At 52.5% G+C, this 24,669-nt stretch overlaps 1 protein-coding gene across 1 annotated transcript in view; it reads left to right on the top strand.

Annotated features, from left to right (window-relative positions):
• The first annotated feature begins 11,254 nt into the window (after positions 1–11,254).
• Positions 11,255–24,669, top strand: part of dynlt2b (dynein light chain Tctex-type 2B) — a 119,048-nt gene continuing 105,633 nt past the window's right edge. Inside the window, exon 1 of the mRNA XM_041208594.1 lies at positions 11,255–11,366. Within this exon, the coding sequence (XP_041064528.1) occupies positions 11,299–11,366 (68 nt within the window). The 5' untranslated portion in view covers positions 11,255–11,298. The remainder of the gene's footprint in view (positions 11,367–24,669) is intronic.

Below are 24,669 nucleotides of genomic sequence, written 5' to 3'. Positions count from 1 at the left end.
GTAGAAGATCAGCACCAAATTGAATGACGTGCTCATGGGATGTGGGTGCCACTGGCTAGGCCAGCATTTATTGTCCATCCCTAATTGCCCTTGTTCAGAGGGCACTTAAGATTCAACCACATTAATGTGTAGTACTGGAGGCACATCACCAGATAAGGATGGCAGGTTTCCTTTCCTAAAGGACATTAGTGAGCCAGATGGGTTTTTTACGACAATTGTTTCATAGTCATCATCAGACTTTTAATTCCAGAATTTTATTGCACTCAAATTTCACCATCTGCCATGGTGGGATCTGAACCTGGGCCCCCAAAAACATTACCCTGGCTCTCTGGGATACTAGTCAGTAATAATATCACTATGCCACCACCTCCCCTAACATCTCATAGTATCCCAATATGCCTTGATTCCCTTAGAGTCCAGAAGGGAAAAATTGGCTAAGGCCTGGAAACAGAAACTGTGATGTGCAATTAAGATACCTCCATTTGTTCTGATCTAGGCAGCACACAAACTTTATGCTACCTGCTCACTTACATGATTGCTGCATGCAGCCAGTGCTGAGTGTACTGTTGAGTGGATGCAAACCTGAGCAGCGGCTACAAAATCTTGAGAGGTTAGCACAAGCTCAAACTATCCAGCACTATTTAAAACAATCTGGTACCTCTTAAAGAGAATAGTGCATTTCGGCTGGAACCTTTTGACTGGAGATGTTTCAAAGGCTAATGGGTTTCTGGGCTCTCAGCTGAGCCTCATTATGTATTATTGGCTGAGAGACCAGACATCTATTAGAGTATTGAAACACTTGAGCCCCAGGGAAAACATTGCTTGATTGACAGCTCTGGCTCCCTGATCTATGCTGTCAATTTCAAATGTTTACTTACAGGAGATGAAAAAGTTTCAAGTGCTTGCAGTTTCAGCAATTGATACTTTAAAGGAGCTGGATGATTGAACACCACCCATACTATTGGCAAGTGGCATGGGGTGCAATTTTTCTGTTCCTAATGCCTGAGCCAGAAGTGAGAACTGCTTATGCTTTCATGTTGGTGTTCATCCCTCATCAATTACCTTGTTAATGTTAAGAGAAACAGGTAATGAACATTAATTGAGCACATATAAATAGGGGATATCTGGGACACTGGGTTGCGTGGATGGAGTAATGTGAGATTGAACAAGTCAATAAACTCTCTCAATAAAGAAAAGACCTGTTTCTTGGTTTTGGCTTCACCAACCGGCTTGGATCCTGTTAACATTGGGATTCGGCACCAACGAGATTCATATGAAAATTATATAGTGCCAGTGGAGGCGGGTTTCCACTGGAGGATCATCAGGTGATGCTTCAGCAGGTCAGAGTGGGCTATAAAAGAGCCACCTGGACAAACAGGGAGGCTCTGCATCAAGGCTCCAGCTTTGTTGTCCACTTCCTTTTGTCAGAAGTCTGAGACATTTATTCTGTGCGTCCCTTAATCCCCTCAGATTTGTGACTATCAGAAGTAACCTTGTTTGTGTTCTTTGCTAATCTTGAGGACACAGCTGCAAAACTGTTGAAATACACTTTGATTTTACACTCAATATAAAATAATGTAGAGGAGTAATGAAAAAGATTAGCAAAGAAGAAGTCTGACTAAACACCTTTATGATTGCATAGAACATGCGAACATAAAGCCTACACAATCTGAAAAAAGTTATTGGCCCATCTAACGTGACATTACCTGGGCTGCAGGAGACCCGAAACCATTGATATGCTTCAAACACAAAATCAAAATATTGCAGACGTGGGAAATCTGAAATAAAAAGCAGAAAATTCTGGAAATACTCAGCAGGTCAGGCAGCATTTTTATTTCACCAATGGAAGGCCTATCACCTGACATGTTAACCCATGATACCCTTCAAATGTTTGCCACTTAAAAATCCTGGCCAACATTCAGCCCTAAAGCAACACCACCCAGGCTGATTATCTGGTTATATACCTTATTTGTTGCTCGTGGAACTTGCTGTGGGTGAGTTGGACCTCATATTAGCCTGTGGAGCACAAAAGTGACCATGATTTATCTGGCAATAAAAAAGTCTGAGATGGGAGGGCACAGTCTCAGGATAAGAAGTTGGTCATTCATGACTGAGAGGAGGAGAAATTTCTTCACTCAAAGGATTGTGAATCTCTGGAATTCTTGATCCCAGAGGGTTGTGGATGCTCAGTTGTTGAATAGTTTTAAGGCTGAGGTTGACAGATTTTGGGACTCTCAGAGGATCCGTGGAAATGGGGAGTGGGCGGGAAAGTGGAGTTAAGGCAGAAGATCAACCTTGATCTTATTGAAAGGCCGACCAGACTTGAGGGGCTGAATGGCCTACTCCTGCTTCTATTTGCTTTTTCTTTATTCTTTCATGGGATGCGGGCATCACTGGCAAGGCCAGCATTTGTTGCCCATCCCTAATTGCCCCTGAACACGAGATGTTAAGGTTCTATCAGATCAAAGGAAGTGGCATATAAAGTTGCCAAAAAAAGTAGTAATCCTGGGGATTGGGAGCATTTTAAAATACAACGAAAGAGAATCAAGAAATTGACAAAGAAAGAGAAAATAGAATACAAAATTAAACCAATGAGGAGCATAAAAACAGGCTGTAAGATCTTCTACAGGTACGTAAAAAGGAAAAGATTAGTAAAGGCAAATGTGGGCCCATTACAGGCAAAGATAGGAGAATTTATAATGGGTAATAAGGAAATGGCAGGGAAATGGCTGGGAAACTAAACAAATACTTTGTGTCTGTCTTCACGGAGAAAGGTACAAAAAAACCTCCCTGAAGTTTTGGGGAGCAAGGGACTAGTGAGATTGAGGATCTGAAAGAAATTAGTATTAGCGTCTGTCATTCGAATCCAAAGGCCTTTGAGCCATGGTTTCCTCATCATGCAGGCATCTGGATCTAATTTAAAATTTCTTAGGTGGCCATTTACCAGGATGTCAGCATTCCAATATGAAGAACCACATTCTCTGATGTCTCCCAAGAAACATGGCTGTGCACCTTCTCGGTCTTCGCTCTCGACCTCGTGGAAGACCTTTGAGATGTCAGGACGGGGCTGCACAGTTGACCAAAGTGTCCCTGTCTGTTACAGTGGAAGCATTGGGCTGTACCCACAGGACACTGAGCTTTCCTATGAGGGGGCTTTGTGCTGCAGCGCTGGCGAGGTCACTCTGCTGGGGGGTTCAGGGGTCGCTTTCCCTAAATTGGGTGGCCTTTGAGTGTTTGTGACTTGGGTGAGAAGGCGGGGTGGGGTTGGAGAGATGGTGGATTGAGGGTTGGTTTCTGACCCATGATGTGTTCTCGCCCCGTAGGAAGACCCAGTGTTGTTCAGAGTAGCTCAGACAGTCTAGCTAGCTGGATAGCCTAGCCGACGGGAAGGGCATCTTTAGTCTGTAGGAGGTCAGAGAATTAATCGTCTGCAACACCCACCATGATTCTGTCTCAGATGAACTCAAACTTTAAATCACCATATTCATATCCTCTGCCTTCCGATACATTTGGTTAATGAAGGAATCAGCAGGTTCCCTAGGGAGCTGGACTCTTTATTAAATTTACCTCTCTCCAGTATTGTATTGGGTCTCAAGTTGAAACAATATCGATAGTTTTCAAAATATCATCAAATTTGGCAGTTGGTTCCTCACTAGCCTGTCGTGCAATGATGTTGTCTACTATTGGCCTAATTGTGTGAAGAAGCATATTAATTCATCCTGCCTCTGATTTTTTTCTTTAGACCTTCAGCAATGCTGTATCTTAAAAAATCACTCCCTTCAAAGAGTCCAATTCTGTGACTGCTCTGGGCATGGGTGAATCCCAGTGGAGCTGGAAGTGTGGAGTTGCGATCCATTTTTGATGATTTGAAAAAGTGTGCGTACAGCTTTAAGAGATTATCAGCTTCCAAGATGGCGTCGCCAGTCACTGCTGAACAAAGAATCTTCCCGTGTTTGCCGGTTTTTGGCAGGCTTCTCAAAATGGTGGCGGCACACTTCTGCCTTAAGAAAAAGGGTCCACAATGGCTGCGTGAGTCTTTTTTAAATTCATTTATGGGATGTGGGCGTCGCTGGCTAGGCCAGCATTTATTGCCCAGCCCTAATTGCCCTTGAGGAGGTGATGATGAGCTGCCTTCTTGAACCGCTGCAGTCCATGAGTCAACCGGCTGCCGGCTTATTCCATTCTGTGGTATCCCGTGACAAGTTAGGAGTCTTAGAAAAGAACCGCGGGTTTGCTCTTCCCAAAATGGAGGTCACAAGGTACCCGGAGTGGATGGAACTGATTATTAATTTTTTTTTTTGCCGGACTCGGGAGCCATGTGTTGAGACTCGGAGTTTGGGATTGGGTTTGATGGCTGGTTGCTTTCAAATGGCTTCTGGCTGAATGACGTAATAGGGGTTTCTCAGGACTAGGTGGGCCGGAATTGAAAAATTTCATCTCACCCTCACGGGCTGCGAGCGCTGCTTACTGAAGCTGAACTTCCATGGAGGTTGCAATGGAGTCTTCTGTTTGAGTAAAACTTTGACCTTTCCTATTTGCTACCAGGCTCTTCAGTCTCTGGAGCCTTTTACTTTACTTTTCTCTGGTGAGTTTTCTTAGCGTCTGTAGCTTCAGTTGGGAGTGAGGTTCAGTGCAGAATCCTTTGAATGTGTCCTTTCTCTTAGTTTCTCAGCATTCCTGTGAGGATGAGGGCTTTGATCCCACCGCTGCCAACATGAAATAGGCTTTGTTAACAGCAAGTCTTTATTAACAACTCATAAGTTTTTTTTAATTAATTTACAGGATGTGGGCTTTGCTGGCTAGGTCAGTTATTGCCCATCCTTAAATGCCCTTGAGAAGGTGGTGCTGAGCTGCCATCTTGAACCACTGCAGTCCATGAGGTGTAGGTACACCCACAGTGCTGTTAGGGAGGGTGTTCTAGGATTTTGACCCATTGACAATGAAGGAACGGCGATATATTTCCAAGTCAGGATGGTGAGTGACTTGGAGGCGAACGTCCAGCTGGTGGTGCTCCCATGTGTCTGCTGCCCTTGTCCTTCCAGATGGGAGCGGACGTGGGTTTGCAGGTGCTGCCTAAGGAGCCTTTTACAGTGGAAGGTACAGGTATGGAGCTGACCACATTCTACGCCTTTACCCTTCTCTGTCCATTTCTACACTGAACCTGGCTCTGGGTCATGTGCCTTCTTATAGCACTGTGTGGGAACTGTACACAGTTCCACCTTAATACTTTATGTACCAGACCTTGTTACTACTTGGAGAGACTGGGAAATATTAATGTCCAAAGAGACCTGGGTGTTCTTGTTCATAAATCACTGAAAACTAACATGCAGGTCCAACAAGCAATTAGGAAGGCAAATAGTATGGTTGCTTTTATTGCAAGGAGATTTGAGTACAGGAATAAGGAAGACTTGCTGCAGTTGTATAGAGTCTTGGTGATACCACATCTGGAGTGTTGTGTGCAGTTTTGGTCTCCTTACCTAAGGAAGGATAAACTTGTTATAGAGGGAGTGCAATGGAGGTTCACTGGACTGATCAGGTCAGAGAGCATCTGCGGAGAGGAACACAGTTAACATTTCGAGTCCGTATGACTCTTCAGCAGAACTAAGGAAAAATAGAAAAGAGGTGAAATATAAGCTGGTTTAAGGGTGGGGTAGGACAGGTAGAGCTGGATAGAGGGCCAGTGATAGGTGGAGATTGTCAAAAGATGTCACAGACAAAAGGACAAAGAGGTGTTGACGGTGGTGATATTATCTAAGAAATGTGCTAATGGGGACACTAAGGGTAGAAAGCAGGACGAGCAAGGTACAGATAGCCCTAGTGGGGCCTTATCTTCTGACTAAGTACGTTACAGCCTTCCGGACTGAATATTGAGTTCAACAACTTTAGATCATGAACTCCCTCCTCCATCCCCACCCCCTTTCCGATCCCCCTTTTTCCAATAATTTATATAGATTTTTATTTTCCCACCTATTTCCATTATTTTTAAATGTATTCCACTCATTGTTTTATCTCTACCTTTTAGCCTATTTCGATCCCTTCCCCCCCACCCTACCCCCACAGAGAGGGAATGGGTGACCGCCAGACAGAAGAAGGGGACCAGGCAGGTAGTGAGGGAATCCCCCCGAGTGCATCTCACTCGCAAACCATTTTTCAGCTTTGAGAATGACGGTTCCTCTGTGGAAGCCAATGAGAGCCAAGGCCATGGCACTGTGGGTGGTCCAGCTGCTCAGGCGGGGAGGAAGAAGTGTGGAAGGGCAATAGTGGTAGAGGATTCGTTAATGAGGGGAACAGACAGGCACTTCTGCAGCCACAGACGTGACTCCAGGATGGTCTGTTGCCTCCCGGGTGCCAGGACCAAGGATGTCAGGGAACGGCTGCAGGGCATCCTGAAGGGGGAGGGTGAACAGCCAGAGGTCGTGGTCCATGTTAGGACCAATGACATAGGAAGAAAGAGAAATGAGGTCCTGCAATCAGACTTTAGGGAGTTAGGTAGGAAATTGAAAAGCAGAACTTCAAAGGTAGTAATCTCCGGATTACTCTGAGTGCCACACTGTAGTGAGTATAGGAACAGAAGGAGAGAGCAGATGAACGTGTGACTGGAGAGATGGTACAGGGGGGAGGGCTTTAGATTCCTGGGGCATTGGGACTGGCTCTGGGGAAGGTGTAACCTCTACAAGTTGAATGGGTTACATCTGAACAGGAACGGGACCAACATCCTCGCGGGGAGGTTTGCTAATGCTGTTGGGGCGGGTTTAAACTAAATTGTCATGGGGGGTGGGAACCTGAAAAGTAGTTCAGAGGGAAGAGAGGCTGAGATGGAATTAGAGGTTAAAACACTAGTAAGTGAGTCTGAATGGCAGAGGAAACATAGGCTAGATTAAAAAAGAAGTGAGTTTAGCAAGGCTAAATGGAATATATTTTAATGCAAGGAGTCTGAGAAATAAGACAGATGAGCTGAGGGCACAGCACTGTTGTCTGGCACTGACTTCTACCTTGCAGAGGCTGAGCGTCAACTCGCAGACACTTCCTCCTACCTCTCCCTGGACCATGACCCCACCACTGAACATCAAGCCATTGTTTCCAGGACTGTCACTGACCTCATCTCCTCTGGGGATCTTCCTCCCACAGCTTCCAACCTGATAGTCGCCCAACCTCGGACGGCCCGCTTCTACCTCCTACTCAAAATCCACAAACAGGACTGTCCCGGCAGACCGATTGTGTCAGCCTGTTCCAGCCCCACGGAACTCATTTCTTGCTATCTTGACTCCATTCTCTCTCCCCTTGTCCAGTCCCTTCCCACCTACATCCGTGATTCCTCTGACACCCTACATCATAACAACAATTTCCAGTTCCCTGGCCCCGAACGCCTCCTCTTCACAATGGACATCCAATCCCTCTACACCTCCATCCCCCACCAGGATGGTCTGAGGGCCCTTAGCTTCTTCCTCGAACAGAGGCCTGAACAATCCCCATCCACCACTACTCTCCTCCGTCTGGCTGAACATGTTCTCTCACTGAATAATTTCTCCTTCAACTCCTCTCACTTCCTCCAAATAAAAGGTGTGGCTATGGGTACCCGCATGGGCTCCAGCTATGCCTGTCTATTTATGGGGTATGTGGAACATTCCTTGTTCTAGTCCTACTCTGGCCCCCTCCCCCAACTCTTTCTCCGGTACATCGATGATTACTTCCGTGCTGCTTCATGCTCTCGTCTGGACCTGGAAAAATGTATTAATTTTGCTTCCAATTTCCACCCCTCCATCATTTTCACATGGTCCATCTCTGACACTTCCCTTCCCTTCCTTGACCTCTCTGTCTCAATTTCTGCTGATAGACTGTCCACCAATATCCATTACAAACCTACCGACTCCCACAGCTACCTCGACTACAGCTCCTCACACCCCACTTCCTGTAAGGACTCCATCCCATTCTCTCAGTTCCTTCGCCTCCATCACATCTGTTCCGATGATGCTTCCTTCAAAAACAGTTCCTCTGACATGTCCTCCTTCTTCCTTAACCGAGGTTTTCCACCCATGGTGGTTGACAGGGCCCTCAACCGTGTCTGGCCCATCTCCCACGCATCCGCCCTCACACCTTCCTCTCCCTCCCAGAAACATGATAGGGTACCCCTTGTCCTCACTTATCACCCCACCAGCCTCCGCATTCAAAGGGTCATCCTCCACCATTTCCTCCAACTCCAGCATGATGCCGCCACCAAACACATCTTCCCTTCAACCCCCCGGCGGCATTCCGCAGGGATCGTTCCCTCCGGGACACCCTGGTCCACTCCTCCATCACCCCCTACTCCTCAACCCCCTCCCACGGCACCTTCCCATGCAACCGCAGAAGGTGCAACACCTGCCCCTTTACTTCCTCTGTCCTCATCGTCCAAGGGCCCAAACACTCCTTTCAAGTGAAGCAGCATTTCACTTGCACTTCCCTCAAACTTAGTCTACTGCATTCGTTGCTCCCAATGTGGTTTCCTCCACATTGGAGAGACCAAACGCAGACTGGGTGACCGCTTTGCAGAACACCTACAGTCTGTCCACAAGCATGACCCAGACCTCCCTGTCGCTTGCCATTTCAACACTCCACCCTGCTCTCATGTCCACATGTCTGTCCTTGGCCTGCTGCATTGTTCCAGCGAAGTTCAACGTAAACTGGAGGAACAGCACCTCATCTTCCGACTAGGCACTTTACAGCCTTCCGGACTGAATATTGAGTTCAACAATTTTAGATCATGAACTCTCTCCTCCATCCCCACCCCATTTCCGATTCCCCCCACTTTTTTTCCAATAATTTATATAGATTTTTCTTTTCCCACCTATTTCCATTATTTTTAAATGTATTTCCATCCATTGTTTTATCTCTACCTTTTAGCCTTTTTCGATCCCTTCCCCCACCCCACCCCCACTAGGGCTATGAGTACCTTGCTTGTCCTGCTTTCTACCCTTAATTAGCACATTCTTTAGATAATATCACCACCTTCAACACCGTCTTTGTCCTTTTGTCTATGACATCTTTTGGCTATCTCCACCTATCACTGGCCCTTTATCCAGCTCTACTTGTCCCACCCCCCCCAAACCAGCTTATATTTCACCTCTCTTCTATTTTTACTTAGTTCTGTTGAAGAGTCACACGGACTCGAAACATTAACTGTGTTCCTCTCCGCAGATGCTGCCAGACCTGTTGAATTTTTCCAGGTTATTTTATTTTTGTTTTGAGTCTAATCTCGGTGGTGGGGAAGTTACGAGGACGAATTCTGAGGGACAGAATATATCTGCACTTGGAAAGACATGGATTAACCAGGGATAGTCAGCATGGATTTGTTAAGGGAAAGTCATGTCTGGCAAATTTGACTGAATTTTTTGAGGAGGTAACTAGGAGTGTTTATGTGGGCAATGCATTTGATGTGGTCTACATGGACTTTAGCAAGGCTTTTGATAAGGTCCCTCATGGCAGACTGGTCAGGAAAGTAAGAGCCCATGGGATCCAAGGCAAAGTGGCACGTTGGATCCAAAGTTGGCTGAGAGGCAGGAAGCAGAGGGTGATGGTAGAGGGATGTTTCTGTGACTGGAAGTCTATTTCCAGTGGGGTTCTGCAGGGCTCAGTGCTGGGGCCCTTGCTATTTGTGGAGTACATAAATGATTTCGACTTAAATGTAGGGAGTATGATCAAGAAATTCACAGGTGACATGAAAATTGGCAGGGTGGTAATTAGTGAGGAGGGTGGCTGTAAACTGCAGGAGGATATCAATGGACTGGTCCGGTGGGTAGAGCAGTGGCAAATGGAATTCAACCCAGAAAACTGTGAGGTAATGTACTTGGGTAGGGCTAACAAGGCAAAGGATTACACTATGAATGGTAGGACCCTGGAAAGTACTGAAGATCAGAGGGACCTTGGTGTGCATATCCACAGATTCCTGAAAGTAGCAGGACAGGTGGATGAGGTGGTTAAGAAGGCGTATGACATACTTGAATTATTAGCTGAGGCAGAGAATAAAAGAGCAGGGAGGTTATGTTGGAACTGTATAAAACATTAGTTAGGCCACAACTGGAGTACTGCGTTCAGTTCTAGTCACCACATTATAGAAAGGATGTGATTGCACTGGAGAGGGTGCAGAGGAGATTTACTAGGGTGCTGCCTGGGCTGGAGGGTCTGAGCTATGAGGAAAGATTGGATAGGCTGGGGTTGTTTTCCTTGGAACAGCGAAGGTTGAGAGGGCATGTGATAGAGGTGAATGAGGTTTTGAGAGGCATAGATAGGGCAGATAGGAAGGCACATTTTTCATTAGTAGAGGGGTCAATAACCAGGGGGCCTAGATTTAAGGTAAGAGGTAGAAGGCTAAGAGGGGAGTTCAGGAGAAACTTTTTCACCCAGAGAGTGGTGGGAGTCTAGAACTCACTGCTGAAAGAGTGGTTGGGTCAGGAACTCTCGTAACATTTAAGATTTATTTAGATATTCATTTGCGTTGCCATAGCCTCCAGGATGATGGGCCAAGCGCTGGAAAGTATAATCAGATTTTTGTTGACTGGCATGGACACAATGGGCCAAATGGCCACTTTCTGTGTTGCAGGCACCGATGGCTTTGAGGTCGATCATTCATAATCTGGTTAAATGGTGGAGTCGGCTCGAGGGATCAAATGGCCTGCTCCCGCTCCTATATTCCTATGAACTGAGTAGTGTCCTAGGCCATTTCAGAGGGCGGTTAGGAGTCAAACACATGGCTGTGGGCCTGGAGTCACATGTAGGCCAGACCAGGTGAGGTTGGCAGATTTCCTGCCCTAGTATCCTATGGAAGAGTTAAGAAGGGAAAAAAGATTTTTCACTGCACCACCATCTCTCCATTTATTGTATTCTCTAAAGCTGAGATAGGAAATTGTTCTCTCACATCTTTGGATCCCGGGTTATCCAGAAAGAGTAATTATACATCTAAACACCATCACTGATAATGACACAGACATCCTCCAGTCCCAGCATTGCTTGGTACCGATTGGTTGACCACCCTTTATGACACTATCCCTCATCTGCTGGAGTCCCCCTGTTGATTGTGAAATTAGATCAGGAGCTAAAGCTGAGGCCTGAGTTGCTGCTGCTGCTGCTGCTGCTGGGACGAAGGGGAAGCAGAGAGGGTTCAGGGCACATGAATTTCAGTGACATTGCAGATCAGGTAAAGAATGAGGCCCGGAACCATTCTACAGAGTCGCTGTTCAGCGCCGGAGGGCCGCACGGCGGACAGAGAGCGGGGCGGAAGTGCGCCGGGGAACGGAGGTAGAAGGAGCGGAAGTAGCGGTTGCCATGGTAACCGGGCCTGCAGGAGAGATGTCGGAGAACAGTTATAGCATCAGACCCGCTTTTCAACACAGGTACCGGGGTGAGAGAGAGAGAGAGACTGTGTACCCGGGGAGAGAGAGAGAGAGAGACTGTGTACCCGGGGAGAGAGAGAGAGAGAGAGACTGTGTACCCGGGGAGAGAGAGAGAGAGACTGTGTACCCGGGGAGAGAGAGAGAGAGACTGTGTACCCGGGGAGAGAGAGAGAGAGAGACTGTGTACCCGGGGAGAGAGAGAGAGAGAGAGAGAGAGACTGTGTACCCGGGGAGAGAGAGAGAGAGAGACTGTATACCCGGGGAGAGAGAGAGAGAGAGAGAGAGAGACTGTGTACCCGGGGAGAGAGAGAGAGAGAGAGACTGTGTACCCGGGGAGAGAGAGAGAGAGAGAGACTGTGTACCCGGGGAGAGAGAGAGAGAGAGACTGTGTACCCGGGGAGAGAGAGAGAGAGAGAGAGAGAGACTGTGTACCCGGGGAGAGAGAGAGAGAGAGAGACTGTGTACCCGGGGAGAGAGAGAGACTGTGTACCCGGGGAGAGAGAGAGAGAGAGACTGTGTACCCGGGGAGAGAGAGAGAGAGAGACTGTGTACCCGGGGAGAGAGAGAGAGAGAGACTGTGTACCCGGGGAGAGAGAGAGAGAGAGACTGTGTACCCGGGGAGAGAGAGAGAGAGAGACTGTGTACCCGGGGAGAGAGAGAGAGAGAGAGAGAGAGAGACTGTGTACCCGGGGAGAGAGAGAGAGAGAGAGACTGTGTACCCGGGGAGAGAGAGAGAGAGAGACTGTGTACCCGGGGAGAGAGAGAGAGAGACTGTGTACCCGGGGAGAGAGAGAGAGAGAGAGACTGTGTACCCGGGGAGAGAGAGAGAGAGAGAGAGAGAGACTGTGTACCCGGGGAGAGAGAGAGAGAGACTGTGTACCCGGGGAGAGAGAGAGAGAGAGAGACTGTGTACCCGGGGAGAGAGAGAGAGAGAGAGAGACTGTGTACCCGGGGAGAGAGAGAGAGACTGTGTACCCGGGGAGAGAGAGAGAGAGAGAGACTGTGTACCCGGGGAGAGAGAGAGAGAGAGAGACTGTGTACCCGGGGAGAGAGAGAGAGAGAGAGAGACTGTGTACCCGGGGAGAGAGAGAGAGAGAGAGACTGTGTACCCGGGGAGAGAGAGAGAGAGAGAGACTGTGTACCCGGGGAGAGAGAGAGAGAGAGAGACTGTGTACCCGGGGAGAGAGAGAGAGAGAGAGACTGTGTACCCGGGGAGAGAGAGAGAGAGAGAGACTGTGTACCCGGGGAGAGAGAGAGAGAGAGAGACTGTGTACCCGGGGAGAGAGAGAGAGAGAGAGACTGTGTACCCGGGGAGAGAGAGAGAGAGAGAGACTGTGTACCCGGGGAGAGAGAGAGAGAGACTGTGTACCCGGGGAGAGAGAGAGAGAGAGATAGACTGTGTACCCGGGGAGAGAGAGAGAGAGACTGTGTACCCGGGGAGAGAGAGAGAGAGACTGTGTACCCGGGGAGAGAGAGAGAGAGAGAGACTGTGTACCCGGGGAGAGAGAGAGAGAGAGAGAGACTGTGTACCCGGGGAGAGAGAGAGAGAGAGAGACTGTGTACCCGGGGAGAGAGAGAGAGAGAGAGACTGTGTACCCGGGGAGAGAGAGAGAGAGAGACTGTGTACCCGGGGAGAGAGAGAGAGAGAGAGAGACTGTGTACCCGGGGAGAGAGAGAGAGAGAGAGACTGTGTACCCGGGGAGAGAGAGAGAGAGACTGTGTACCCGGGGAGAGAGAGAGAGAGACTGTGTACCCGGGGAGAGAGAGAGAGAGAGACTGTGTACCCGGGGAGAGAGAGAGAGAGAGAGAGAGAGACTGTGTACCCGGGGAGAGAGAGAGAGAGAGACTGTGTACCCGGGGAGAGAGAGAGAGAGAGAGACTGTGTACCCGGGGAGAGAGAGAGAGAGAGAGACTGTGTACCCGGGGAGAGAGAGAGAGAGAGACTGTGTACCCGGGGAGAGAGAGAGAGAGAGAGAGAGAGACTGTGTACCCGGGGAGAGAGAGAGAGAGAGAGACTGTGTACCCGGGGAGAGAGAGAGACTGTGTACCCGGGGAGAGAGAGAGAGAGAGACTGTGTACCCGGGGAGAGAGAGAGAGAGAGACTGTGTACCCGGGGAGAGAGAGAGAGAGAGACTGTGTACCCGGGGAGAGAGAGAGAGATAGACTGTGTACCCGGGGAGAGAGAGAGAGACTGTGTACCCGGGGAGAGAGAGAGAGAGACTGTGTACCCGGGGGGAGAGAGAGAGAGACTGTGTACCCGGGGAGAGAGAGAGAGAGAGACTGTGTACCCGGGGAGAGAGAGAGAGAGACTGTGTACCCGGGGAGAGAGAGAGAGAGAGAGACTGTGTACCCGGGGAGAGAGAGAGAGAGAGACTGTGTACCCGGGGAGAGAGAGAGAGAGAGAGAGAGAGAGAGACTGTGTACCCGGGGAGAGAGAGAGAGAGAGAGACTGTGTACCCGGGGAGAGAGAGAGAGAGACTGTGTACCCGGGGAGAGAGAGAGAGAGAGAGAGAGAGACTGTGTACCCGGGGAGAGAGAGAGAGAGACTGTGTACCCGGGGAGAGAGAGAGAGAGAGAGACTGTGTACCCGGGGAGAGAGAGAGAGAGACTGTGTACCCGGGGAGAGAGAGAGAGAGAGAGACTGTGTACCCGGGGAGAGAGAGAGAGAGAGAGACTGTGTACCCGGGGAGAGAGAGAGAGAGAGAGAGAGAGAGAGAGACTGTGTACCCGGGGAGAGAGAGAGAGAGAGAGAGACTGTGTACCCGGGGAGAGAGAGAGAGAGAGAGAGACTGTGTACCCGGAGAGAGAGAGAGAGAGAGAGAGGGACTGTGTACCCGGGGAGAGAGAGAGAGAGAGAGACTGTGTACCCGGGGAGAGAGAGAGAGAGAGAGACTGTGTACCCGGGGAGAGAGAGAGAGACTGTGTACCCGGGGAGAGAGAGAGAGACTGTGTACCCGGGGAGAGAGAGAGAGAGAGACTGTGTACCCGGGGAGAGAGAGAGAGACTGTGTACCCGGGGAGAGAGAGAGAGAGACTGTGTACCCGGGGAGAGAGAGAGAGAGAGAGAGACTGTGTACCCGGGGAGAGAGAGAGAGAGAGATTGTGTACCCGGGGAGAGAGAGAGAGAGAGAGAGACTGTGTACCCGGGGAGAGAGAGAGAGAGACTGTGTACCCGGGGAGAGAGAGAGAGAGACTGTGTACCCGGGGAGAGAGAGAGAGAGACTGTGTACCCGGGGAGAGAGAGAGGGAGACTGTGTACCCGGGGAGAGAGAGAGAGACTGTGTACCCGGGGAGAGAGAGAAAGAGACTGTGTACCCGGGGAGAGAGAGAGAGAGACTGTGTACCCGGGGAGAGAGAGAGAGAGACTGTGTACCCGGGGAGAGAGAGAGATAGACTGTGTACCCGGGGAGAGAGAGAGAGAGACTGTGTACCCGGGGAGAGAGAGAGAGAGACTGTGTACCCGGGGAGAGAGAGAGATAGACTGTGTACCCGGGGAGAGAGAGAGATAGACTGTGTACCCGGGGAGAGAGAGAGAGAGACTGTGTACCCGGGGAGAGAGAGAGAGAGACTGTGTACCCGGGGAGAGAGAGAGAGAGACTGTGTACCCGGGGAGAGAGAGAGAAAGACTGTGTACCCGGGGAGAGAGAGAGAGAGACTGTGTACCCGGGGAGAGAGAGAGAGAGACTGTGCACCCGGGGAGAGAGAGAGAGAGACTGTGTACCCGGGGGGAGAGAGAGAGAGACTGTGTACCCGGGGAGAGAGAGAGAGAGAGACTGTGTACCCGGGGAGAGAGAGAGAGAGAGACTGTGTACCCGGGGAGAGAGAGAGAGAGACTGTGTACCCGGGGAGAGAGAGAGAGAGAGAGAGAGAGAGACTGTGTACCCGGGGAGAGAGAGAGAGAGACTGTGTACCCGGGGAGAGAGAGAGAGAGAGACTGTGTACCCGGGGAGAGAGAGAGAGAGACTGTGTACCCGGGGAGAGAGAGAGAGAGAGAGAGACTGTGTACCCGGGGAGAGAGAGAGAGAGAGAGAGACTGTGTACCCGGGGAGAGAGAGAGAGAGAGAGAGAGAGAGAGAGACTGTGTACCCGGGGAGAGAGAGAGAGAGAGAGAGACTGTGTACCCGGGGAGAGAGAGAGAGAGAGAGAGACTGTGTACCCGGGGAGAGAGAGAGAGAGAGATTGTGTACCCGGGGAGAGAGAGAGAGAGAGAGAGACTGTGTACCCGGGGAGAGAGAGAGAGAGACTGTGTACCCGGGGAGAGAGAGAGAGAGACTGTGTACCCGGGGAGAGAGAGAGAGAGACTGTGTACCCGGGGAGAGAGAGAGAGACTGTGTACCCGGGGAGAGAGAGAAAGAGACTGTGTACCCGGGGAGAGAGAGAGATAGACTGTGTACCCGGGGAGAGAGAGAGAGAGACTGTGTACCCGGGGAGAGAGAGAGAGAGACTGTGCACCCGGGGAGAGAGAGAGAGAGACTGTGTACCCGGGGGGAGAGAGAGAGAGACTGTGTACCCGGGGAGAGAGAGAGAGAGAGACTGTGTACCCGGGGAGAGAGAGAGAGAGAGACTGTGTACCCGGGGAGAGAGAGAGAGAGAGACTGTGTACCCGGGGAGAGAGAGAGAGAGACTGTGTACCCGGGGAGAGAGAGAGAGAGAGAGAGAGAGAGAGAGACTGTGTACCCGGGGAGAGAGAGAGAGAGAGAGAGACTGTGTACCCGGGGAGAGAGAGACAGAGAGAGAGACTGTGTACCCGGGGAGAGAGAGAGAGAGAGATTGTGTACCCGGGGAGAGAGAGAGAGAGAGAGAGACTGTGTACCCGGGGAGAGAGAGAGAGAGACTGTGTACCCGGGGAGAGAAAGAGAGAGAGAGACACTGCACCCGGGGAGAGAGAGAGAGAGACTGTGTACCCGGGGAGAGAGAGAGAGAGACTGTGTACCCGGGGGGAGAGAGAGAGAGACTGTGTACCCGGGGAGAGAGAGAGAGAGAGACTGTGTACCCGGGGAGAGAGAGAGAGAGAGACTGTGTACCCGGGGAGAGAGAGAGAGAGAGAGAGACTGTGTACCCGGGGAGAGAGAGAGAGAGAGAGACTGTGTACCCGGGGAGAGAGAGAGAGAGAGAGAGACTGTGTACCCGGGGAGAGAGAGAGAGAGAGACTGTGTACCCGGGGAGAGAGAGAGAGAGAGAGAGAGAGAGAGAGACTGTGTACCCGGGGAGAGAGAGAGAGAGAGAGAGACTGTGTACCCGGGGAGAGAGAGAGAGAGAGATTGTGTACCCGGGGAGAGAGAGAGAGAGAGAGAGACTGTGTACCCGGGGAGAGAGAGAGAGAGACTGTGTACCCGGGGAGAGAGAGAGAGAGACTGTGTACCCGGGGAGAGAGAGAGAGAGACTGTGTACCCGGGGAGAGAGAGAGAGAGAGAGACTGTGCACCCGGGGAGAGAGAGAGAGAGACTGTGTACCCGGGGAGAGAGAGAGAGAGACTGTGTACCCGGGGAGAGAGAGAGAGAGACTGTGTACCCGGGGGGAGAGAGAGAGAGACTGTGTACCCGGGGAGAGAGAGAGAGAGAGACTGTGTACCCGGGGAGAGAGAGAGAGAGAGAGACTGTGTACCCGGGGAGAGAGAGAGAGAGACTGTGTACCCGGGGAGAGAGAGAGAGAGAGAGAGAGAGGGAGAGAGAGACTGTGTACCCGGGGAGAGAGAGAGAGAGAGAGAGACTGTGTACCCGGGGAGAGAGAGACAGAGAGAGAGACTGTGTACCCGGGGAGAGAGAGAGAGAGAGATTGTGTACCCGGGGAGAGAGAGAGAGAGAGAGAGACTGTGTACCCGGGGAGAGAGAGAGAGAGACTGTGTACCCGGGGAGAGAGAGAGAGAGAGAGACTGTGCACCCGGGGAGAGAGAGAGAGAGACTGTGTACCCGGGGAGAGAGAGAGAGAGACTGTGTACCCGGGGGGAGAGAGAGAGAGACTGTGTACCCGGGGAGAGAGAGAGAGAGAGACTGTGTACCCGGGGAGAGAGAGAGAGAGAGAGAGACTGTGTACCCGGGGAGAGAGAGAGAGAGAGATTGTGTACCCGGGGAGAGAGAGAGAGAGAGAGAGATTGTGTACCCGGGGAGAGAGAGAGAGAGAGAGAGACTGTGTACCCGGGGAGAGAGAGAGAGAGAGAGAGACTGTGTACCCGGGGAGAGAGAGAGAGAGAGATTGTGTACCCGGGGGGAGAGAGAGAGAGAGAGAGAGAGAGACTGTGTACCCGGGGAGAGAGAGAGAGAGACTGTGTACCCGGGGAGAGAGAGAGAGAGAGAGACTGTGCACCCGGGGAGAGAGAGAGAGAGAGACTGTGTACCCGGGGAGAGAGAGAGAGAGACTGTGTACCCGGGGGGAGAGAGAGAGAGACTGTGTACCCGGGGAGAGAGAGAGAGAGAGACTGTGTACCCGGGGAGAGAGAGAGAGAGAGAGAGACTGTGTACCCGGGGAGAGAGAGAGAGAGAGATTGTGTACCCGGGGAGAGAGAGAGAGAGAGAGAGATTGTGTACCCGGGGAGAGAGAGAGAGAGAGAGAGATTGTGTACCCGGGGAGAGAGAGAGAGAGAGAGAGAGAGAGACTGTGTCCCCGGGGAGAGAGAGAGAGAGAGACTGTGTACCCGGGGAGAGAGAGAGAGAGACTATGTACCCGGGGAGAGAGAGAGAGAGAGAGACTGTGTACCCGGGGAGAGAGAGAGAGAGAGAGACTGTGCACCCGGGGAGAGAGAGAGAGAGAGAGAGACTGTGTACCCGGGGAGAGAGAGAGAGAGAGAGACTGTGTACCCGGGGAGAGAGAGAGAGAGAGAGACTGTGTACCCGGGGAGAGAGAGAGAGAGAGAGACTGTGTCCCCGGGGAGAGAGAGAGAGAGAGACTGTGTACCCGGGGAGAGAGAGAGAGAGAGAGACTTTGTACCCGGGGAGAGAGAGAGAGAGAGAGAGACTGTGTACCCGGGGAGAGAGAGAGAGAGAGACTGTGTACCCGGGGAGAGAGAGAGAGAGACTGTGTACCCGGGGAGAGAGAGAGAGAGAGAGACTGTGCACCCGGGGAGAGAGAGAGAGAGAGACTGTGTACCCGGGGAGAGAGAGAGAGAGACTGTGTACCCGGGGGGAGAGAGAGAGAGACTGTGTACCCGGGGAGAGAGAGAGAGAGAGACTGTGTACCCGGGGAGAGAGAGAGAGAGAGAGAGACTGTGTACCCGGGGAGAGAGAGAGAGAGAGATTGTGTACCCGGGGAGAGAGAGAGAGAGAGAGAGATTGTGTACCCGGGGAGAGAGAGAGAGAGAGAGAGATTGTGTACCCGGGGAGAGAGAGAGAGAGAGAGAGAGAGAGACTGTGTCCCCGGGGAGAGAGAGAGAGAGAGACTGTGTACCCGGGGAGAGAGAGAGAGAGACTATGTACCCGGGGAGAGAGAGAGAGAGAGAGACTGTGTACCCGGGGAGAGAGAGAGAGAGAGAGACTGTGCACCCGGGGAGAGAGAGAGAGAGAGAGAGACTGTGTACCCGGGGAGAGAGAGAGAGAGAGAGACTGTGTACCCGGGGAGAGAGAGAGAGAGAGAGACTGTGTACCCGGGGAGAGAGAGAGAGAGAGAGACTGTGTCCCCGGGGAGAGAGAGAGAGAGAGACTGTGTACCCGGGGAGAGAGAGAGAGAGAGAGAGACTGTGTACCCGGGGAGAGAGAGAGAGAGAGAGAGACTGTGTACCCGGGGAGAGAGAGAGAGAGAGACTGTGTACCCGGGGAGAGAGAGAGAGAGAGAGACTGTGTACCCGGGGAGAGAGAGAGAGAGAGAGACTGTGTACCCGGGGAGAGAGAGAGAGAGAGAGAGAGAGAGAGACTGTGTACCCGGGGAGAGAGAGAGAGAGAGAGAGAGAGACTGTGTACCCGGGGAGAGAGAGAGAGAGAGAGAGAGAGACTGTGTACCCGGGGAGAGAGAGAGAGAGAGAGACTGTGTACCCGGGGAGAGAGAGAGAGAGAGAGACTGTGTACCCGGGGAGAGAGAGAGAGAGAGACTGTGTACCCGGGGAGAGAGAGAGAGAGAGAGACTGTGTACCCGGGGAGAGAGAGAGAGAGAGAGACTGTGTACCCGGGGAGAGAGAGAGAGAGAGAGACTGTGTACCCGGGGAGAGAGAGAGAGAGAGAGACTGTGTACCCGGGGAGAGAGAGAGAGAGACTGTGTACCCGGGGAGAGAGAGAGAGAGAGACTGTGTACCCGGGGAGAGAGAGAGAGAGAGAGACTGTGTACCCGGGGAGAGAGAGAGAGAGAGAGACTGTGTACCCGGGGAGAGAGAGAGAGAGAGAGACTGTGTACCCGGGGAGAGAGAGAGAGAGAGAGACTGTGTACCCGGGGAGAGAGAGAGAGAGAGAGACTGTGTACCCGGGGAGAGAGAGAGAGAGAGAGACTGTGTACCCGGGGAGAGAGAGAGAGAGAGAGACTGTGTACCCGGGGAGAGAGAGAGAGAGAGAGACTGTGTACCCGGGGAGAGAGAGAGAGAGAGAGAGAGACTGTGTACCCGGGGAGAGAGAGAGAGAGAGAGAGAGACTGTGTACCCGGGGAGAGAGAGAGAGAGAGAGACTGTGTACCCGGGGAGAGAGAGAGAGAGAGAGACTGTGTACCCGGGGAGAGAGAGAGAGAGAGAGACTGTGTACCCGGGGAGAGAGAGAGAGAGAGAGACTGTGTACCCGGGGAGAGAGAGAGAGAGAGAGACTGTGTACCCGGGGAGAGAGAGAGAGAGAGACTGTGTACCCGGGGAGAGAGAGAGAGAGAGAGACTGTGTACCCGGGGAGAGAGAGAGAGAGACTGTGTACCCGGGGAGAGAGAGAGAGAGAGAGAGACTGTGTACCCGGGGAGAGAGAGAGAGAGAGAGAGACTGTGTACCCGGGGAGAGAGAGAGAGAGAGAGACTGTGTACCCGGGGAGAGAGAGAGAGAGAGAGACTGTGTACCCGGGGAGAGAGAGAGAGAGAGAGACTGTGTACCCGGGGAGAGAGAGAGAGAGAGAGACTGTGTACCCGGGGAGAGAGAGAGAGAGAGAGAGAGAGAGAGACTGTGTCCCCGGGGAGAGAGAGAGAGAGAGAGAGAGAGAGACTGTGTACCCGGGGAGAGAGAGAGAGAGAGACTGTGTACCCGGGGAGAGAGAGAGAGAAACTGTGTACCCGGGGAGAGAGAGAGAGAGAGACTGTGTACCCGGGGAGAGAGAGAGAAACTGTGTACCCGGGGAGAGAGAGAGAGAGAGAGATTGTGTACCCGGGGAGAGAGAGAGAGAGACTGTGTACCCGGGGAGAGAGAGAGAGAGACTGTGTACCCGGGGAGAAAGAGAGAGAGAATGTGTACCCGGGGAGAGAGAGAGAGAGAATGTGTACCCGGGGAGAGAGAGAGAGAGACTGTGTACCCGGGCAGAGAGAGAGAGAGAGAGACTGTGTACCCGGGGAGAGAGAGAGAGAGAGAGACTGTGTACCCGGGGAGAGAGAGAGAGAAACTGTGTACCCGGGGAGAGAGAGAGAGAGAGAGACTGTGTCCCCGGGGAGAGAGAGAGAGAGAGACTGTGTACCCGGGGAGAGAGAGAGAGAGACTGTGTACCCGGGGAGAGAGAGAGAGAGAGAGAGACTGTGTACCCGGGGAGAGAGAGAGAGAGAGACTGTGTACCCGGGGAGAGAGAGAGAGAGAGAGACTGTGTACCCGGGGAGAGAGAGAGAGAGAGAGACTGTGTACCCGGGGAGAGAGAGAGAGAGAGAGAGAGAGAGAGAGACTGTGTACCCGGGGAGAGAGAGAGAGAGAGAGAGAGAGACTGTGTACCCGGGGAGAGAGAGAGAGAGAGAGTCTGTGTACCCGGGGAGAGAGAGAGAGTCTGTGTACCCGGGGAGAGAGAGAGAGAGAGAGACTGTGTACCCGGGGAGAGAGAGAGAGAGAGAGACTGTGTACCCGGGGAGAGAGAGAGAGAGAGAGACTGTGTACCCGGGGAGAGAGAGAGAGAGAGAGACTGTGTACCCGGGGAGAGAGAGAGAGAGAGAGACTGTGTACCCGGGGAGAGAGAGAGAGAGACTGTGTACCCGGGGAGAGAGAGAGAGAGAGACTGTGTACCCGGGGAGAGAGAGAGAGAGAGAGGGACTGTGTACCCGGGGAGAGAGAGAGAGAGAGAGACTGTGTACCCGGGGAGAGAGAGAGAGAGAGAGAGAGACTGTGTACCCGGGGAGAGAGAGAGAGAGAGAGACTGTGTACCCGGGGAGAGAGAGAGAGAGAGAGACTGTGTACCCGGGGAGAGAGAGAGAGAGAGAGACTGTGTACCCGGGGAGAGAGAGAGAGAGAGAGACTGTGTACCCGGGGAGAGAGAGAGAGAGAGAGACTGTGTACCCGGGGAGAGAGAGAGAGAGAGAGACTGTGTACCCGGGGAGAGAGAGAGAGAGAGAGAGACTGTGTACCCGGGGAGAGAGAGAGAGAGAGAGACTGTGTACCCGGGGAGAGAGAGAGAGAGAGAGACTGTGTACCCGGGGAGAGAGAGAGAGAGAGACTGTGTACCCGGGGGAGAGAGAGAGAGAGAGAGACTGTGTACCCGGGGAGAGAGAGAGAGAGACTGTGTACCCAGGGAGAGAGAGAGAGAGAGACTGTGTACCCGGGGAGAGAGAGAGAGAGAGAGAGACTGTGTACCCGGGGAGAGAGAGAGAGAGAGAGACTGTGTACCCGGGGAGAGAGAGAGAGAGACTGTGTACCCGGGGAGAGAGAGAGAGAGAGAGACTGTGTACCCGGGGAGAGAGAGAGAGAGAGAGAGACTGTGTACCCGGGGAGAGAGAGAGAGAGAGAGAGAGAGAGACTGTGTACCTGGGGAGAGAGAGAGAGAGAGAGTGTGTACCCGGGGAGAGAGAGAGAGAGAGAGAGACTGTGTACCTGGGGAGAGAGAGAGAGAGAGAGAGAGACTGTGTACCCGGGGAGAGAGAGAGAGGGAGACTGTGTACCCGGGGAGAGAGATAGAGAGAGACTGTGTACCCGGGGAGAGAGAGAGAGAGAGAGAGACTGTGTACCCGGGGAGAGAGAGAGAGAGAGAGACTGTGTACCCGGGGAGAGAGAGAGAGGGAGAGAGAGACTGTGTACCCGGGGAGAGAGAGAGAGAGAGAGAGAGAGAGAGACTGTGTCCCCGGGGAGAGAGAGAGAGAGAGAGAGAGAGAGACTGTGTACCCGGGGAGAGAGAGAGAGAGAGACTGTGTACCCGGGGAGAGAGAGAGAGAAACTGTGTACCCGGGGAGAGAGAGAGAGAGAGACTGTGTACCCGGGGAGAGAGAGAGAAACTGTGTACCCGGGGAGAGAGAGAGAGAGAGATTGTGTACCCGGGGAGAGAGAGAGAGAGACTGTGTACCCGGGGAGAGAGAGAGAGAGACTGTGTACCCGGGGAGAAAGAGAGAGAGAATGTGTACCCGGGGAGAGAGAGAGAGAGAATGTGTACCCGGGGAGAGAGAGAGAGAGACTGTGTACCCGGGCAGAGAGAGAGAGAGAGACTGTGTACCCGGGCAGAGAGAGAGAGAGAGAGACTGTGTACCCGGGGAGAGAGAGAGAGAGAGAGACTGTGTACCCGGGGAGAGAGAGAGAGAAACTGTGTACCCGGGGAGAGAGAGAGAGAGACTGTGTACCCGGAGAGAGAGAGAGAGAGACTGTGTCCCCGGGGAGAGAGAGAGAGAGAGAGACTGTGTCCCCGGGGAGAGAGAGAGAGAGAGAGAGAGAGACTGTGTACCCGGGGAGAGAGAGAGAGAGAGAGACACTGTGTACCCGGGGAGAGAGAGAGAGAGAGAGAGAGACTGTGTACCCGGGGAGAGAGAGAGAGAGAGAGACTGTGTACCCGGGGAGAGAGAGAGAGAGAGAGACTGTGTACCCGGGGAGAGAGAGAGAGAGAGAGAGTGTGTAACCGGGGAGAGAGAGAGAGAGAGAGAGACTGTGTACCCGGGGAGAGAGAGAGAGAGAGAGACTGTGTACCCGGGGAGAGAGAGAGAGAGAGAGAGACTGTGTACCCGGGGAGAGAGAGAGAGAAACTGTGTACCCGGGGAGAGAGAGAGAGAGAGACTGTGTACCCGGGGAGAGAGAGATAAACTGTGTACCCGGGGAGAGAGAGAGAGAGAGAGAGATTGTGTACCCGGGGAGAGAGAGAGAGAGACTGTGTACCCGGGGAGAGAGAGAGAGAGAATGTGTACCCGGGGAGAGAGAGAGAGAGACTGTGTACCCGGGGAGAGAGAGAGAGAGAGAGACTGTGTACCCGGGGAGAGAGAGAGAGAGAGAGAGACTGTGTACCCGGAGAGAGAGAGACTGTGTACCCGGGGAGAGAGAGAGAGAGAGAGAGACTGTGTACCCGGGGAGAGAGAGATAAACTGTGTACCCGGGGAGAGAGAGAGAGAGAGAGAGATTGTGTACCCGGGGAGAGAGAGAGAGAGACTGTGTACCCGGGGAGAGAGAGAGAGAGAATGTGTACCCGGGGAGAGAGAGAGAGAGACTGTGTACCCGGGGAGAGAGAGAGAGAGAGAGACTGTGTACCCGGGGAGAGAGAGAGAGAGAGAGAGACTGTGTACCCGGAGAGAGAGAGACTGTGTACCCGGGGAGAGAGAGAGAGAGAGAGAGACTGTGTCCCCGGGGAGAGAGAGAGAGAGAGAGAGAGACTGTGTACCCGGGGAGAGAGAGAGAGAGAGAGAGAGAGAGACACTGTGTACCCGGGGAGAGAGAGAGAGAGAGAGACACTGTGTACCCGGGGAGAGAGAGAGAGAGAGAGAGACTGTGTACCCGGGGAGAGAGAGAGAGAGAGAGAGAGACTGTGTACCCGGGGAGAGAGAGAGAGAGAGAGAGAGACTGTGTACCCGGGGAGAGAGAGAGAGAGAGAGACTGTGTACCCGGGGAGAGAGAGAGAGAGAGAGACTGTGTACCCGGGGAGAGAGAGAGAGAGAGAGACTGTGTACCCGGGGAGAGAGAGAGAGAGAGAGACTGTGTACCCGGGGAGAGAGAGAGAGAGAGAGAGAGAGAGAGAGACTGTGTACCCGGGGAGAGAGAGAGACTGTGTACCCGGGGAGAGAGAGAGAGAGACTGTGTACCCGGGGAGAGAGAGAGAGAGGGACTGTGTACCCGGGGGGAGAGAGAGAGAGAGAGACTGTGTACCCGGGGAGAGAGAGAGAGACTGTGTACCCGGGGAGAGAGAGAGAGAGAGAGACTGTGTACCCGGGGAGAGAGAGAGAGAGAGACTGTGTACCCGGGGAGAGAGAGAGAGAGACTGTGTACCCGGGGAGAGAGAGAGAGAGAGACTGTGTACCCGGGGAGAGAGAGAGAGAGACTGTGT

The sequence above is a fragment of the Carcharodon carcharias genome, chromosome 2, assembly GCF_017639515.1.
Source record: "Carcharodon carcharias isolate sCarCar2 chromosome 2, sCarCar2.pri, whole genome shotgun sequence".
Classification (NCBI taxonomy): domain Eukaryota; kingdom Metazoa; phylum Chordata; class Chondrichthyes; order Lamniformes; family Lamnidae; genus Carcharodon; species Carcharodon carcharias.
This window is presented reverse-complemented; position numbering and strand designations above follow the sequence as displayed.